General features: G+C 33.9%; 2 protein-coding genes across 2 annotated transcripts in view; one reads left to right on the top strand and one right to left on the bottom strand.

Annotated features, from left to right (window-relative positions):
• LOC134278757 (cell surface hyaluronidase-like) overlaps nucleotides 1-5,134 on the top strand; it is a 40,289-nt gene extending 35,155 nt beyond the window's left edge. Inside the window, 9 exon segments of the mRNA XM_062761050.1 lie at nucleotides 2,101-2,232; nucleotides 2,349-2,529; nucleotides 2,687-2,899; nucleotides 3,099-3,246; nucleotides 3,249-3,291; nucleotides 3,455-3,634; nucleotides 3,767-3,944; nucleotides 4,500-4,547; nucleotides 5,105-5,134. Of these exon segments, the coding sequence (XP_062617034.1) occupies nucleotides 2,101-2,232; nucleotides 2,349-2,529; nucleotides 2,687-2,899; nucleotides 3,099-3,246; nucleotides 3,249-3,291; nucleotides 3,455-3,634; nucleotides 3,767-3,944; nucleotides 4,500-4,547; nucleotides 5,105-5,134 (1,153 nt within the window).
• Nucleotides 5,135-10,142: 5,008 nt separating this feature from the next.
• Nucleotides 10,143-17,766, bottom strand: LOC134278750 (polyamine-transporting ATPase 13A3-like). Its single transcript, XM_062761042.1, has 5 exons — nucleotides 17,698-17,766; nucleotides 17,536-17,615; nucleotides 10,917-10,986; nucleotides 10,568-10,702; nucleotides 10,143-10,385 (listed from the first exon to the last, which is right to left on the bottom strand). The coding sequence occupies exons 1-5, from the start codon at nucleotides 17,764-17,766 to the stop codon at nucleotides 10,143-10,145; spliced, it is 597 nt and encodes a 198-aa protein (XP_062617026.1).
• Between the last annotated feature and the right edge of the window lie 631 nt (nucleotides 17,767-18,397).

The following is an 18,397-nucleotide window of genomic DNA, read 5'->3' as shown; positions in this document are numbered from 1 at the left end:
GAGAACACTCTCGGACAAAATTTGTCGCTTTTTACAGGTTTCCATGGCAACGGTAGACATATTGGAACTGAACAACCTCACTGCACAACTACAACCAGCGATCGTCATTTGAGGAAAGTTTCAGGAAGATTGTCCCAGCCATCTCCGAGAAACAGCCTGGATAAAAAAAACATGCGTACAATATCAATATGTCGTCCCCGACTTCGTTCGGGGCGACATAATAAAGGTAAAAAAGAAACCGAAGAATAATAGAAGGGTCTTCCGCTGAAGACGGAAGACCCTAATAATAACTAGAAAGTCTGCTATTGCAAGCAATAGCATATGTCGCCCCGTATTAGACAAGACTTTCATTTTTATCATCACTAAAACAAAAGTCCATAAGCTAAGTTTGAAAACCTTTGAGTTATATCAGTCCTTTCCATTGGAAACGGAAGACCTTAATTCGGTACATCCCTCTCATTATTTTTAGAATCGGTAGGAGAAGAAAGTAGTGCAGGAAAATTACAAGTTCCTCAATTTGCAGACTTGCATAAACGAAATCTGGCAGATGTACTGAACTGAGCCTCATACTTGTTAATTGGCAGTATCTTTCCTATCATAAAAGCTTGGGAAATGTAATTTATGAAGAAGATCAGCCGAATTATTTTGTGTATTGTAACGCCAGTTGGAACTCTGAAATTTCCCTCTTTCACTTTCATTTTAGAGGTTCTACCGAAAAACGAATCTGACATGCCACCATCAATTCGAGCATTTCTGCATTGCAGAGAGCTGATGTGTGTTATGAGATGATAAATCATGTGTGAACTTTCTCAGTTTAGCGGAATCATGAACATTTTCGGGGAGATGAATGTTTTGTATACAGTGGTGATCAAGGCTTTGCGAACCATCAGGAGCGGATCAAAGAATTTATGAATGAATAAAAACTATGGAAATGACGTACCAATTTTTTAATTTATACTTGCACTATCTAATGAAATGAATAATATACAAGTGATAGATATACAAGAAAACGCGAAATGATAATAAATGCAGCTGACAATCGTTATTTTTTTTTATATAGATAAAATAAAATATTTATAAATTCAAGAGACAAAACAGAAGGAGAATGAATGATGGCAAAATATCACATGACGGGAACTGAATTTTATGAATGAAGATTTTAAAAAGTTACTTGTAAGTTGTATATGTTATATCTGTGTATTCTACTTGGCTGTGTGCTTCAATAAAAGGGGGGGGGGGGTCGTCTTGAACATAGTAAATAGCCATAACGTTTGAACGGTAAGTACTAGGGCTTTCGTATTTCAAATATGTAATCCTTGTGAAAAGAACTTTTATTGGATACGACGAACTTTGACCCTTTGACCTAGACCTTGGAGAACACATGTGTACATCTGAATCTTTTTTTCTGTTTCGTTTCTATGGCAACCGTGAGCGACTCATTACAATTATTTTGAAAGTAGAAATCACTTTGACACATTGCAAGGAATAAACATTGAAAGTTTCAAAACGATTGCCTGAGTAGTTATTGAGAAAATCGAAATTAAAGAATTTTTACTTTCACCTGGTTTCCATGGCAATAATCGATTATATGAAAATTTTAAATACGAGTTGCAGAACTACAGATACTAATCCTTAAAATAAGAAAAGTTTCATGACGAACGTTTAAGGGACCAGAGAGAACACTCTCGGACAAAATTTGTCGCTTTTTACAGGTTTCCATGGCAACGGTAGACATATTGGAACTGAACGACCTCACTGCACAACTACAACCAGTGATCGTCCTTTGAGGAAAGTTTCAGGAAGATTGTCCCAGCCATCTCCGAGAAACAGCCTGGATAAAAAAAACATGCGTACAATATCAATATGTCGTCCCCGACTTCGTTCGGGGCGACATAATAATAAGAAACAGAGTAAAAACAATATGTTCCCCAACTTCGTTTGGGGAACATAATAATAATAAGAAACAGAGTAAAAACAATATGTTCCCAAACTCTGTTTGGGGAACATAATAATAATAAGAAACAGAGTAAAAACAATATGTTCCCCAACTTCGTTTGGGGAACATAATCAATAACCCTGCATTTCCTTCTATTTCTACAGAAGTTCCGAACAGAATCAGTACATTGAAAAGAGCGTTTTTATTGGGGATTCCCCAAACACTGGGTCCCCTACAGTGATTACCAATGGGGGATCGTCCAAAACTTATCCAAGATCTGTCCCATTAGAGTTTGCGTGAGTACATAACTATACTTTGCAAAAAATTGTTTTGGGACCAGTATTTTTAATTATATAAATCTTTGTTCATTTAAACTATGATTTAATACATTGAAAACTGTTTTAAAATTTAGTGACCAACCTCGCCAAGGGTTTGTGTTTTATCATGGCCCTGTTTTTGTCGATGACACGTTTTTCGGAGACTTTGAGGATACGGATAATTATAGATCTGGTGCTCTTGGTTTTCAACGGGATAACGCTGGTCATAGTTCCCCTATAAGCGCTGTCAGCAGAATCAAATTTGGCTTCTCAGATGTAAGCTTTATAACTGACTTTGTTTGGATAAAATCTATAATGTTGTTTTTACAAAGATATTAGATTTTAAAAGAAGTAGCATTTATATTCCATCAAACTGTAAAATACTTAGTTATAGAAATAAGTAAAAAACTATGATCAAATATTGTTTTCAAAGCCATCCGAGGGTAACCGAGTATTCGATGGGAACGCTACAGACAATGGCTTCTCTGGACTGGACGGTGATTTGATCGGAACCTTTCGGGATTCTGATGGGTCCGTGTTTTCCGCCGGATCTCAGATTGTTAAGGATCTTCCATTCCATTCGACCTCAAATTGTTACCAGAGGTCCAACTGGAAAATGATGGCGTGTACAAATACCTTCGGTCAAGTAATTATCTGATTCTTTATTATAGGAATTAAAGAAGTTTATCTAGTTGAGTGAATAAAGGACATTTTTTTAAATTTGAAAGTAAACATTCCCTTGAATTGTTGAAGAATTTGTCATTAAATGTATAGTATATAAGGAGGAAAAAACATACTTTATTCTTATTACTGAAAGACATTATTATCCATTTTGTCAATGATAGGTACGTCTGTCGTGGAATTATAAAGTTAACGGAGTAGCTAATGACGTCTCCATTTATCGGGACGACCTTCCAGATAACCCAATTGAGTCAGACGCAAAGAAAAATGCTCCATTCATGGCCATTTTGGGAGAAGGATATGGTTATTTAGCAAAATGCCTTCATCGGTTGCCTTTAAAGGACTTGGTTTCACTAAGTTAGTATTGTTTTTTCTGTGTTTTTTTTTAAATATAAATTCCGAATATGTCTACAAGGGTTTTTAAAAAAATATATTTATATATATATCCTGCTTCTTTTTGTATGTTGGATGTTCTCCTTTCCATTCAACTGAATTAACTTTTGAATGTTTCATATTTTAGAACAAAAACTGCACGGATTGGGCTCTGTGTTCCCAGGGATGCTACAATAAGTATAAAAGTACAAAATCTCACATCAACGAGTAATTGGGACACATGGGTAAAAGGAGAGTCCATGACAACTATCGATGACCTTGACTCCAGTACAAATGCGAACAATTACTTTCTAGATTCAGATGTTGGGTAATAAATTTATACAATTTGAAGCTCAATAATTATCCTTAATATTCGAATAACTCAGATTCTTAGCTTTTGGAATATATATACATTTCAGAAAACAGTTTTTACACATAATTTCTACGATTTTTTTGTCAGGGTTCTATTTTTCAATATGATGCATGCAAGGGAATACGTCACCTCAGATGTGCAGGATTGTCTTGATGATCGATGCCCTATTGTGATGGTGAAGATAACTGGAGGAGATTCCTCCGATTCGGACTGCACCTCCCGAGCGTTCGAGAAATACAAGCAAGAATCACGTGACTCCTCCCCCGTATGTATTATTTGTCAGACGTTCCTTTTTCACGCAGTCGACTGCGTGGCGCATAGGTTAGCGCGTCTGCTCTAGAGTGGAAGGAAGTCCATCCTTACCTCGCGGTTTCTAATTCCACTGTGGGACGTGGAGACCTATCCTTCGGATGAGACTTTATAAACTGAAGTCCCGTGTCGCAGTAGGCGTTGGCACGAAAAAAGATCCTTCACTGCTCAATGACTTTAAGTGCCGAGCATAGGACGAAATTTGTAGCTCTCCACCGGCAAGTGGTGGCGCCTCCATATAAAAGAAAATTCTCGAGAGAGACGTTAAACAACACACAACCAATCAATCTTTTTCACGCAGAAGAATTTAGGATGACAGTCGAATACAGAATTGCCAATCAGTTGACTGTAAAGAGTTCCGACTGATTAATCGGTTAATTATATAAAAAGATCTCTTTTATTTATAAATGAAAGTTATACTTATATACACATAAGAATGACTATAAGTATATCATATATAATTTCGATTTAACTGTGAGAGACAAACAAAGTTTTTGATTTCTATTTTAAGGAGACCGAAATTACTGCCTTACCAACAAGTGATCTTTATCCCCCTACCGTGAGTACTGTTATTTGATTAAGGACAGATGATACAAACACACTTTTGTCAAAATTTTTGAAAATAACAACTTGGTTCATGTTTAAATAAATAAAATGAATAAGTTTCACCGCGTAGGTTTTAATTTTTTATTCAAAGTTGCACAAAAATGGAATTTGAAGCGAAAAATATTTGTAAAGAATAATAAGGATGGTTTCAGAAGGGCAAAATTTTGAACACCACAGAAGGTTTACAACTTCTTCATATTCAAGAAATTTATTATTTTCATCATTTGCTATGAAATTAGGTCAAAAAATATATACTAATCCTGGCATCAATTTTTTGTTTGTATGATCTGTCCTTAAACTAACACTCAAGTTTTAAAATTTAAAAAAATCAGTTTTGTGAATGTACTTTTAATATTTTCTTAAATTTTCTATGGACCTTAATTTTTCAATAAAATTCTTAAAAAATATAATGAATAAATAAATTATTATCTAAGAATAAAATACATATTCCTGCATAAAAGTATTTGAAGGTTTGAAAATTGAACTTGTTTAATTTTATTTTTGTTTTAGTCCTGGGGTGCTGGCTCGTCCCGTGATTAAAAGAAGAAATAACCCCATACTACTATGTAATGAATGCTCTCTCTGAAATGTAATTAAAATAAAATTATTTGAAATAGAACATGTTAGTTATATCTTCTGTTTCAAATCATAATTCTAAGATTTGGAATGCTTGTATTTTACATTGTTTTTACAAACTGAAAAGAAGATGCAGAAGCATTATAGAAATATAACATTTTATTCTTTACATGTATGCTGTGTGTTTTCACTTTTTTAAATATATATAGATAAAAAGGGATATACTATGTACATCTGGGATTTGGAAAAAATGTCAAAAGATATCAACTATGAATTCTTTACGATCACAAAATTATATGTAAAACGAAAACATGGATTTAAGGCAATTAAAACCGGACAAATTTGGATGTATTCGCTTCGACAAAAGAATTGACCTATAGGAGAGAACAATTTCCCGGAAAAAGTTACATTTTAATATTAATCTTTATTTGTTATTTTCTATCGTACATTTGTCTAAATTTTTCAAATTTGTATTTTATACCTAAAATTTATTATTTACAACTTTACAATAAACCTTCAAAGTTGGCTGAAACACCATTTTGTCCGATAAAGTGTTGATTTTTGCATGAATTTTGGCCTAGAAGTCCTTCAGGGCAGGCCTGCCCCTAAATAAAATTGTGATATTTTGATAGGTTTGGATGTAAGGATGAATTTAAGATAGGATTTTTTTAGGGACACCCCTGCCCTAAGGTCGAAATTCATAAAAAACCTACAAAAAATAAGGAAACCTGATTTGATAATCTGCTTCAAATTTATACCAAATGTTGTCATAGACAGACTAGCTCAGTTGATATGTGAGTTGGTTTTACTCCATGAAGTGCTTCTTTTTAAAGTCGCGGGTTCGAATCCACCTGGCACGACACTTTTAAAGTTTTCAATTTCGCCTTTTCAAAGACAATTTATTTTTTTTTAATAGACTTATGTATTTTCCTTCAATTATCTATAATTTATGCACGTCCATTCTTGATACAAGGAAAACTAAAGAGATGTCAAATTGTAACAATCATATGTACAGTTGTCAGTCAGGCGGAACAAACCTCACTATAAGCACACTTTCTCCGAGGACAAGAGTAAAGGCCGGTATACTCGATGAAATTTGTAGTATAATACAAGTATTATAATACTTTTGTATTATATTACTTTCTTGTACACACGCTAATACACATCTTACAAGATTGTAAATAAACTATTATTCCCACGTGTTTTCTCCTGTCATATTTCTCTCTCTGTCAAAATAATAAAAATTATAATAATAAGCTCTGCTTCTAGCATCTTTTTTGTGGTAGCTACAGCTTGATATATTCCACAAGTCCTCTTGCCCTTCCCATTAAACTACGAGTTTTTCGATATCTTAACTCGAAAAGTCGACCATTATTTTTTACCATGTGCTTTATTTAGTAATTTTTTAAATAGGATGACCCCCAATGTGAGTACATTTAATTGGTTGAAAGTGAAAGGTGAGTTAAGACTTGTATTAGGAAATAGAGCATTGCTCTATTCTTAATACAGTTATATAAGATTAGAAAAATCTTATGATACACTGTATTTAGAGTGTATACACAGTAAGATTTTGTATTATAATACAAATTTTATAATAATAATCTTACCGTGTATACCGGCCTTAACTCACTCTGTGTTATTTGATACAGGTATTCTTGACAGCATTGAGCTGCGTCGAATTTCAATTGTATATATTCCTTAGAATTTAATCACATTGATATTGGCTACATATATCAGTAACTGTACTTCCTTGGATTTCATTTAGGCCTATATAATTTGCACACATTCATGACGTGTTTTATTATATTTGGGGATAAATAGCCTAGACATAGAGAATAGAATTTTAGAGACAATAGACATTACCATTATGCACAATGAGAAGTAAAGACAAATATCAATGTTACATTTAAAGATAACAAACTCAGAAAATCAATGAAAAGGTTTCTTCTACCTCTACTCACTGAAATAAAGATTTAGGAAAAACAAATTGTTAAATGTATTCGGCTTAATGTCATTAATCAGAACGGAAATCGACAAGCTTTTTGTAGAGAAAAAAACCAAGCCCGGTCCTATAGGTCAGATCCCTATTTATAATGAAGTGATCCTTAGACCTACCCCACAATCTACTAAAGATTTTAATATAGAACTGGTTTATAGGAACTTACAATAATTTCCCTGTTAAGGATAAAAACGGACACAGAGTTGAGTAGGAAAAAGCAAACTCTCACGGCAATAAACAATTACCTACATATAGTAGAAAGAACATATTAAACACACACAAACAGGGAAAAATAAAACACTTGTTTTTGACTGTGAAATATGTTATTGAGGTACAAACTAAGGTAATTGCAGACATAAATACTGTAGAAGTACTTTTTTCCGCGTGGTATTAATTTACACTATGTATGTAAATGGAAATTTTTCCAAGCGTACTTAATATAAAGGTAATGCATATAGTGACTATCTAGAAAAGTAATTTTCTACCCGCGAATTAAACAGAAATTGAGATTCCGCGGAATTATGACCCCGTGGAAAAAAGTACGTGTACAGTAAATAAATCTGGCATATTAATTCTAAATTAATGTACGGATTATTTATAGCGAGCGTAGCGATGGCGTCAAAGCGCCGCTATCCTTGCGAGCTCAATAGACAACGTGTAGGAACGGAAAGATTTTTATCGTACCAAGAAAAATATTATAATAATCCTTTGCGGTGCATAGCAACATGATTGCTTAATAGCAACACCTTACTTGAAAGTAAAAAAACCCAACAATTAAACAGCGATTTTATGTAATATGCATCCACAAACTATCGTTTGCTTCCTAAGGCAACAGGACTTTTTTTGACTCTAAAAAGGTCTGCCACTTAACAGGCCGAGTATAATTATTTCTGTTATTTTGATAATTTTTTGATAATTATTTTTTAATATTATATTTATTTTTTCAAGATTAAAAAAATCAAATGTTTACCGATGCAGGGTCGCAATTAGCATGTAGAAGTGACAGGTGGCCAAACCTTGTGATTGATTTTTTGGCCCCAGAGTTTGTAAATGTATTATAATATTAAAAAAAACCACAAAACCTATTTATAGAAGTTCAGACAGAAAGTTTACAATATGGTTTTGATGTTATATATCTAATAAAATGTTCAATAAATTTTACAAAATGAAGATTATTGATTTTTAATTAGTTTGTTTTTACATTAAAAGTTATAGAACATTAGAGCGTTTTCTGTACAGATTAATGAACTAAGGGTTTAACTTCTACTATTCCTCAAAAACATGATGCCCCATAAGCTTCCTCCTGCCTTTGTTTCTATATGATCGCCATATATATAAGCAAGGATTTGGCGGAAAACATTTTGTTTGCATGGTTTAAGCTTTTGTAAGATGAAATCTATAGCACTTTAAAAGCAGAAACATCCAGCCTCCCACAGAAGTTAATTCGGGGAAAGTGAAACATAAATTCCGTGTTCTTCAGTCGACTAAATAAATGGATCCCCACTGTCATATAATTTTTGTTTGAAAATGATAGTGATAATATATTTACCCTCACAACAATTCTGACTGGGTAAATATTCTACAACAGCAGCATGATGCTTTGATATAAGAGAAAATTACATCATATGTTCAGTAGATACATGGTCACCAAGGGTGTAAGTGGTGAAAACTGCATTATCCCAAATATTTGTAAGCAGTTTTGATTTAAATTCTAGATTCTATATGGATCCGAAAAAAAAAGGCCCTAAGATGTCATCCGCTGTGATTTATGTGATAGGTGATTGTGGAGATGCACATGATTTCTGGTATGTCTACAATACATTTTGATAGGCATTTCCTGATGTACTTTAAAAAATGTGTTAAATAATCTAAATTATATACTTGTATAACCAAGAATACACATGATTTTTACTGGTTTATGATAAAATGCAGTTACATCTCTGTTTGTTTTACGTGTAACAATGCTATGGTCATACCCAGGGCTGCCATACAACTCTTTTGGAATAAAATGAATTTCATGAGAGAAAAATCTCGGTAGAACTTGAAGTCCAACGGTTTGGGAAATAATATGGCCCGCACCAGTTCTCCTTTTGCAGTTCTGAACCCTGAAAAATATCAAAGACTTTAAGACATCCCTACTCATTCAAATTTGTCACTACATATCATTTAAATCCTTATTTTCTTTTATGGTTCAAATAGTTTAGAATAGTTTCTAAAAAAGATTTAAATGAAATTAAAAATTGACAAACACATCAAATTAAACAAACATTTGCTCATGAAATTCAAAATTGAAAAAACAGTCCCACCTGTGCAATGGAGTACGACTGCAAAAAACTTAGAATTCAATAAACTTGGTCTGTAGTATGTGTGTGCCTGACCAAGCCTCTTGTCAAAAAACAATAGATACAGAACAACCTCTTGGTGGGTGTTTGGTCTTTGACACCGGCACACTAATAAGAGAAGACAATTAATAGATGAATTCAAATAATGTTCACTATCTGATTAATCTAAATATTTGAGCATTTTCTAGCAAATTGAGATCCTTTCATTTCATAACATCCATTAAACTGATGACGCTGATCTGAAAAATTTTGATGAATTACAGTGTACCTTTATGAAATGCTTTCACATTCAAGGTACAGTTATGAATACAATCAAAACGAAATCCGGAAATTGGTAAAATGATATTTCAGCTACTGGAGATGGGGATTTTGAATAGTGAAGAACATGAAAATACTGTATACAGGGTTATTTTCACCCAGTGTTATTTTCGCCCTTTCACATTTGAAAACAATTTTGTCCCGTTTTATATTCGCCCAGTCACAGTTTTGTTTACAAAATTATACTATGTTCTTTGAGTTGCCCGTTTTAAATTCGCCTCACAAGAAGAAACAAACAATCCGGTTTGACGATGATTTCCCTGTATACAGTATTGATGTTAGCATGAAAGATTCAATTTAGAGCCAAAATGGATTACACATTAGAAGTTGGATTAGACTGTAGGAGTGCTTTACCAGTGAGCATGCTCTCGTTGACAATACAGGTTCCTGTGACCAGCACAGCGTCACAAGTCATGACACAGCCATGCTGGGGAATAGCAATCACATCCCCAGGAACCAGGTCCCCCGTGGGTACATCCTCATAAACCTCCTCCCCACGACAAACACTGATGGTCTGAGCATGTGTGGAAACCATGTCATGAAGGGTCACACTTTGCTGCAAGATTGAAAAGATATTTCATTTTAATTATTAATGCTTGAATGTTTGAATTCCACACATTGTGAACTAACAAATTAACCCAAAAACAGTTCTTTGCAAATTAATATGAAAAGTTGTCACAGTAACATTATATTGTATGATGGTGAAAACTGACAGTAGGGACCAAGTTTTATACTCACTCGTTTGGTTTCATACAGGGAAATTCCAACTGACACCAAAGATATAAATAGAATACAGGCAGCATAATAATAGTACTGGTCAAAAAGCCACAGAGTGATGCTTGCAATCTGGAACACATAGAATGGGTTCATCACCTGTAAAAAAAAAAGTCAGTATTACTTTGATTGGTTAAAGCCTTGTCTGCCAAAAACCTGTTCAAAAGGTACTGTACTGAAGAGGAGACATTAGGAATATTGTACGTCATGTTACATATATGTAGATTTTTAAGGAGATTTGAAACTTCCAAGAATTAGAGAATTCATGAAATATGTTGGCACAAGTGTATGATCTTTATAGCCTGCAGTTTACCTCCTCAATAAAGAGTCTCCAGTAAGATTTCACCTCCACCTCTATTGTATTTTCCCCATAAACAACTTCTCTGAAAGATGCAATATTAGAATTTATTACATACTTAGTAATAAATACAGGTTTTTTGCATATGCGATATGGCTGACGTCACAATAGCCGTATCAACCCTGTAGGGCTGATATGGATTTGCGTGGCTGATAATCTATATCAGCCCTGCAAATCCATATTAGCCCTGCAGGGCTGATACGGCTATTGTGACGTCAATATCACACCCTTAGTAAATTAAACCACAATAACAGTACTTGTGATCATACACAATTTTTGGTGGGTTCATATTCTCTTAATTTTAACTTTTTGAAAATAAGGTTAATCTTAATTTACAAATACATTTAATAGATTATTTTTAAATTACGGATAGAGTGCATTGAAATAGGAGTAGAAACAAACCCAAATCGTTTGAGACAATAGACCATGTACATGTATGTAAGATTTAGTCCATGCATGATTATTACTTATTTTCTTCTCAACTTCTCAACTTAATGTGTTCTGTATTTTATTACTAAGTATGTAATAAATATAATAAAACATCCCCCTTCCCACATCGCATCCTGTATCAGCCCTCGACCAATATCAGCCCCTCGGGCCTTCGGCCCAGAGGATGTATACAATTTTTGAAATAAAAAAGAAAAGAAAGTATCTGTCAAAAAAAAAATGATAAAAATAAGTAAAGTATATACAGGTAATTTAGAATTTCATACTGCTCTTTTGATCTCGGCCATGGTACAGTGTATCAATCTAACTCCAGAGCTGAGTACATCCAAGAGCTGATTCCTGAAACCTAATTCATTTTTCTAAAATCAAAACCAACAAGAGAACAAATATATTGAAAGACATTAATTTTTTCAATAAAGTGTTGTAATTAAGACTAATTTTCTTCATTTTTCTTCGATGTTAATCAAGAAGGTGCTCGACGAAGGTGACTGATCATGAAAAAAGGTTTTGCTTTATTTTAGTCGTGAAAAGAATATTCCTTGTGGTTTGAAACATATACGAGGGTCTCTCGAAAAGTTCGTGGACTCCTGTCAAATATTTTTTTATTTTACGTCATATCCATAACTTGTGCTTACAAATTATAATGATGTCATATTCTTAGCCACGAAGGCGTACTGTTACAGTCTATATGCATGCATAAAATGATTTTAAATCGGGTTCAAAAATATACAAGCACTTTGAAATTTCAAATTTAAATTTATTATTATTATTAAATTATGATGTAAAACACTTTTTTATGTAAGATTAACAGTCATTCATATATACTTAAATGTAAACATCCACAAAGTATATATAGAAACAGTCTCAAATAAAACAGCGATTTAGTTCAAATGTATTTTTTTTATTATAAAAAAACCTTCCCCTGGATTGATTGATTGATTGTATATTGTTTAACGTCCCTCTCGAGAATTTTTCACTCATATGGAGACGTCACCGTATGCCGGTGAAGGGCTTCAAATTTTGACCTTTACTCGGCACTCAGGGCCATTGAGCAGAGAGGGATCTTTATCGTGCCAACGCCTGCCGCTGACACGGGGCCTCGGTTTTTAAGGTCTCATCCGAAGGACCCGCAACTTTCACTTCAAAGTCCCGAGCGCATGGCAAAGGAAGAGTTGCTACCCATTTTATCGACTGGGTCAGTCGCGACCGAGATACAAACTCATGACCTCCCGATCACGGAGCGAGCGCTCCACCGACTGAGCTACCGTGAATGGTTCTTCCAATGGAAATAAAACAACAAAGTAATCAAATGAGAATTTAATCAATTAACTACATGTTTGTGAGGTACACCAATTAAAACCTTCACAATACACAAGTTTAGAAAACATAGAATTAATACCCACAAAGAGATAAATGAATACAGTCATTGAATACAACACGATATCCATTGTTTCTCTCATTCCAAAATTACGCATACTTGTATGCTAATAATATTTGCCAGATATACATATTTAACTTATTACGATATGATGAATCTTGAAAAATTACATCCATTACAGCTAAAAGTCTTAAGAAATATTACATGAAAAAAAACTATTAATACTTAGCCAGAAACCGAAACTACAAAAGACATTGTACTGTCTTTACTGCAAAAAGGCAATTACTGGTCTACATTTTAAGGCTATATTTTAGTATCTTAGGTATTTATTGGCTTAGAATAATCAAACTTTGTGAGTTGATGCGTCTTGGGTTTTCGGAGAGTGACGACCAAAAAGTAGGTCACGGTGACCTACTTTTGACATTTTATGGCTTTATTTAAGTATCTACGGTACTTATTGGCTTAGAATCATCAAACTTTGTAAGTTGATGAATCTTTGGTTTTCCGAGAATGATGTCCAAAAAGTAGGTCACTGTGACCTACTTTCGACATTTTATGGCTTTATTTAAGTATCTTAGGTATTTATTGGCTTAGAATCATCAAACTTTGTGAGTTGATGTATCTTAGGTTTTCGGAGAGTGACGACCAAAAAGTAGGTCACGGTGACCTACTTTAAATATTTTATGGCTTTATTTAAGTATCTACAGAACGTATTGGCTTAGAATCATCAAACTTTGTAAGCTGATGCATCTTGGGTTTTCGGAGAATGATGTCCAAAAAAGTAGGTCACGGTGACCTAATTTTTGACATTTAAGGCTTTATTTAAGTATCTACGGTACTAACTGGTTTTACTTTGTTTGTTGATGCATCTTTGGTTTTTAGAGATTGTTGACCAAAAAGTAGGTCATCGTGACCTACTTTTGAATATATCAAGGACTTATTGGCTTAGAATCATCAAACTTTGTTAGTTGATGTATTTTGGGTTTTCATAGAATGTAGACAAAAAAGTAGGTCACGGTGACCTACTTTTAAAAATCAAATACTTATTGGCTTAGAATCTTCAATCTTTGTTTATTAATGCATCTTGAGTCTTCAGAAAACTTCAATCTTAATATAGGTCACTGTGATGTACTTATGGTTTTTTATAGCTTTATTATTTAAAATATTTTCAGTCCTAATTGGCTAAGAATCATCAAACTTTGTCAGATGATGCAACTTGGGTATTAGAATACTCAGGGTTAGAGGCTTCAAATAGAAGTGATAGATTAATTGTACAATTTATCAGAAGAGCGATTTAAGGCCCTTGGGCCTCTTGTTTCATAATAATTAGGCTTAATATTTTTATTGGAATATTGAAAACAGTCAAATCTTTGCATATTTATTGCAAAATATGTCAAGTTATTATCTGCCAAGTTTCGTTGGTTTTCTGCAAATAGCGCGCTCACAATAGAACTTGTCCGCGAACTTTTCTAACAACCCTCGTATATACTGTTTTCCGCGATTCCCTCTTAAATTTCGTTTGCGGGGGCTATAAATATTTGTCGAATAAAAAAGTAAAAATAGAAGGTCACAATGGCAATATGTAATGTTGATTCTATGAATGTTTTATAAATGTAAGAGGAGTTGCAGATAAGAGATGGGTACCCAAAAGAATAACAGACGGACGGACGGAGGTACAGGATGCTCATTAACAAATAGTTGAACTTTAAAATTGTTATAAGATTTCTTTTATTTTCGAAAATTCTTCTTAATCTTGATCTTTCGAATTTCTTCTTTTAATTGCTCATGCTCTAATACTATGGTTTTTATTCAAGGTTCAGAAGTGGGGTTTTTTCTTTTCTTGTATTGCTTACCTCTATCGGCAAGATTCCAGGAAGTTTAAAAGTATAAAACAGATAACAGGTTCCAGGAAAATAAAATCATCTTATGTTACTGTGGTTTCATCAATATTCGTTGAGCACCAATTTTCGTGGTTTTGGTGGTTGAGCCGAATCACGAATTCAAATGTTCATAGCACAGGCCTTTAGATCGCTTAGAAAAAAAAATTGAGTTGTTGAAAAAAAAATAAAGGTATGGAACTCTTTTCATGGGGTACCTACTTTCGCCAATAAAATTCTTTTAAATCAAATGCTTTACAATTCTACTTTCTATCCATATCTATTCAAATATAAACAATCTTCATTACTACCAAAGTTCATTCCGTAATTCCTTATACTTCTCGAGATATTCTGAAATCAATTCCCAAATTGACAATAATTTTTTTACTCGACGTCAGCTTGGGCCTTCACTAATTGTAAAGCGGGAACGACGGGACAAATTTTCCCGGAATTTATTCTAAACTCAATGAATATTTGCTCATTTGCATTCAAGCTTCACAAGGTTTTTCTTTAATTTGATCATATGGTGTAACTAAGTCATAAACAACCTTTTAGCGGTCTAATTGTTTTGAAAATCAAAAGGTATGTAATGCATTCCGGGAAAAATTGGTTCTACCATGGCTTCATTCACATTTATAATCAACATGGCGGTAGTTGTTGATGTAGACGTTTTCAAATTAATTTTTCGCGAAAGGAATATTATTACGGACTTAACATTACAATCTGGAGTAAGAAATCAACTCTAAATTGTTGAAAGACTACTATAGCAAATACTATGCAACTCTTCGCCGCACTTCAAACACCATCTGTTTACATGTGAATGGCCAGGGGCCCAAGCTAATGTCGAGTAAAAGAAAGTAGGTCATTTTTGAAATTGATTTCAGATTATCTCAAGAAATATACGGAATTTCGGAATGAGCTTTGGTAAAATTGAAGAATGTTTTACTATGAATAGATTTAAATAAAAAGTAGAATTTTACAGCATTCGAATAAAAAATATTTTATTAGCGAAATAAGGTACCCAGTGTAAGAGTTCAGTACCTTTATTTTTTTTACACACACAATTTTTTTTAAGCGATCCAAAAGCCTGTGGTTCATAGTATTACGAAATATGACAAACGTTTGTATACACTATGCTTTTGTAAACGAAATTACGTACTATCGAAAACGTTTTTTTATTACAAAATCCACGAAAATTGATACTGACGAAAATTGATACAACCACAGTAATCTATCACGACTGAAATAATTGGAATGAATAAACTTGTACACATTATCTTTTAGTTAACTTAATTTTTAGGGGATAATTATTTTCCTTCACAGAGAAATGGAAACTATAAGGAAAACCTGGATTTCACAATATACATGTATTGTTTTTTTTCTATTCAATTGTAAAAGCAAGGAGTTTATTTTTACTGTAAAACTATTGCTTATACAAGCAAGAGTAAATAATCGTAATGCTATTGTGATGTTATGACTGGAAGTGTTCAGTGCATTTTTGACAGGAGCTCTCTAGCAGAGTATGTGTGCCTTGAGTTAAAATAGACGGGAAGTGCTGAAAGGAGGTCAAGGACTGCTTAGGTCGTGAAGGGCCATCATGTAAGACAGCATTGTTCTTTTCCATTGACCACCAGATGTTTTGGCCCTTTTTAGGAAATCTTCAATCCTTTGGCAATGGGTCTGGAACAAGCACGGAGGAAATAGTTCAATTGGAAATTTGGTTTCTTCGAACTTTGGCAGTAATTTAACCTGCTGGATTATCATTGTTTCCTGTTTTCTGTAGCCCTCTCCTCTGTCTGTCTGCTGTTGTGCATTCAATCTTACTATTGCATTCTCGATAACTCTTCAACACTACCTATTGGATTTAATCAAGGAGATTCTCCTTAAGTCTCCAAATGACCGTTCCTCCTGCTCTAGAACTAATGAGCATAGACAGAATATCCTATAAGTTTGGGGAGCATGAACAGTCATACAATGTAAATGACACCCATAGAATTTCTGTTCGTCACTTTCTTTGGATTCCCAATGATTTTCTTGCAAAGGAAGCTGTAGAGGAAACACTGATTGTAAAGCCGCAGAATTTGTTTTGCTGTTCCCTGACTGCAGCTGCTGTAGCATATTGAAATTACTTCTACGAGTGAAGTTCAAAGTTGAAGAATCTCCTTTGAAATTTTTCTCTTCTAAACCTTTGGTTTGCAAATTTGGCTAAATTCACTGCATCTGGGCCCTTCAATTGATTTTTATCTCCAACTGTAACACTTGAAAATTCTTCAAATTCTGACTGGGTCTTCTTAATTTCAATATGTACTGGTCGTTCAGTAATTAAGTTTTCTACAAGATTTATCGGGTCATATAGTGGTTCACAGGGGGAGGGGGATCATAGTCGGATTGTATTGGTATAGAAGAATCCTGACATAAAAGTGCAGGATGCCTTTGGATACCATGTAGGATATTTGTTCACGTTTCCTGCATTTCTGTCTTTGTTTTACAATAGGTGTCGACGAGAGATTTTATTTAACATATTGGCCTACTTTGAAAGTCAAAGAGATGCAATTTTGAGGACATGCATTCCGCCTGAATTCACTTCCATGATGGTTGTCGCAATTGATGCCTAAGTAAAATGGAATTCTTCATAATGTCCCTAAATGAACTTCCTTTCATTGATGATAAAATATCAATAATTTAAATATAACGTAATCTTATGGCTGTATAACTGCATATACGTACTATGTACTTTTGGTTAATAATTTTTATATTATCTAAATAATTTACCTATGCAAGCTCCTTTATCTGTCTAAATTGTTCCTTGATTATCTTCTACATCATTTGAAAATGGATCGATTTCTTCTTCGCTGTCAGGAAATGGTTTTACTTCTGTTTCCATGTCATCGTTTTTGTTTTTGCTTGAATTATAACTGTGTATCCCCCTGTAGATGTGTGAACATATAACGACTGCAAAATAATATGCATATATACATAGCCTAACTTTTTTTTAAGACAAAAATCCAAAACAATATATGTATATGACACTTACCTGTATTCCGATATGAGAAATTATGGTTTCTTTAGGATTCCTTTTCAAGCTACCAACTGTTGATGTCATGTTTATCTATACACTTTCATAAAGTAAATCAGTTCATTGTACACATTTTCTTAAGCATGCACACCTTAAGAATAGGCCTAATTTTGGTTTACGTTAACAGGAGGAGATGGCCATTCTATGTGACAGGATGTTCATTGTTGGTGAGAGGGAGCTCCTGGATCTCATAAAAAGAAGTACATGTAAAGAATGCAGAGAGGCTATAATACCTTCTAGTGTAATTGAAGGGGAGAAAGTGGCGGCAGGAGTAAAATATAAGTAAAGGTGCATGGTGATGGTGTCTTATTTTAATTTACTTTAACCAATAATCTTAAAATGGCTCAGTCTTATTTTCTTTATCATATATGTCAAACATGTTACAAAACTGTTTAGGATATACATACGAAAACGAGAATTTTATTTCATTTTTTACAGAGAGGACATGAAAGAAAATGGATATCATCCCCATTTTATGGAGGAAGGTGTGCAGTAGCCCTTCTCTTACAATTGAAGGTCCTTCTGTCTGGAGGCTCTTGGGAGCATTTTGCCATAGGTGCAAGATTGCCTGTGAGGATTTCTTAAAGGGTGACGTTAGAGTTGACGATAAGAGACACATCCTTTTTGCAACTGCCCTTCAGATGGAGCTGATACCATC

The sequence above is a fragment of the Saccostrea cucullata genome, unplaced genomic scaffold, assembly GCF_032062105.1.
Source record: "Saccostrea cucullata isolate Sc308-1 unplaced genomic scaffold, CSIRO_AGI_Scuc_v1 ctg949, whole genome shotgun sequence".
Taxonomy (NCBI): Eukaryota; Metazoa; Mollusca; class Bivalvia; order Ostreida; family Ostreidae; genus Saccostrea; species Saccostrea cuccullata.
The sequence above is the reverse complement of the archived record's forward strand: the minus strand, read 5'-3'. Positions and strand labels throughout refer to the sequence as shown.

Coding starts and splice junctions, on each gene's coding strand:
- LOC134278750 (XM_062761042.1), bottom strand. CDS start 17,766: ATGACATCAACAGTTGGTAGCTTGAAAAGGAATCCTAAAGAAACCATA. Junction 10,987..17,535: donor ACGATGACATGGAAACAGAA/GTAAAACCATTT, acceptor TGCATCTTTCAG/AGAAGTTGTTTATGGGGAAA. Junction 10,386..10,567: donor CCCTGTATGAAACCAAACGA/GTGAGTATAAAA, acceptor TCAATCTTGCAG/CAAAGTGTGACCCTTCATGA.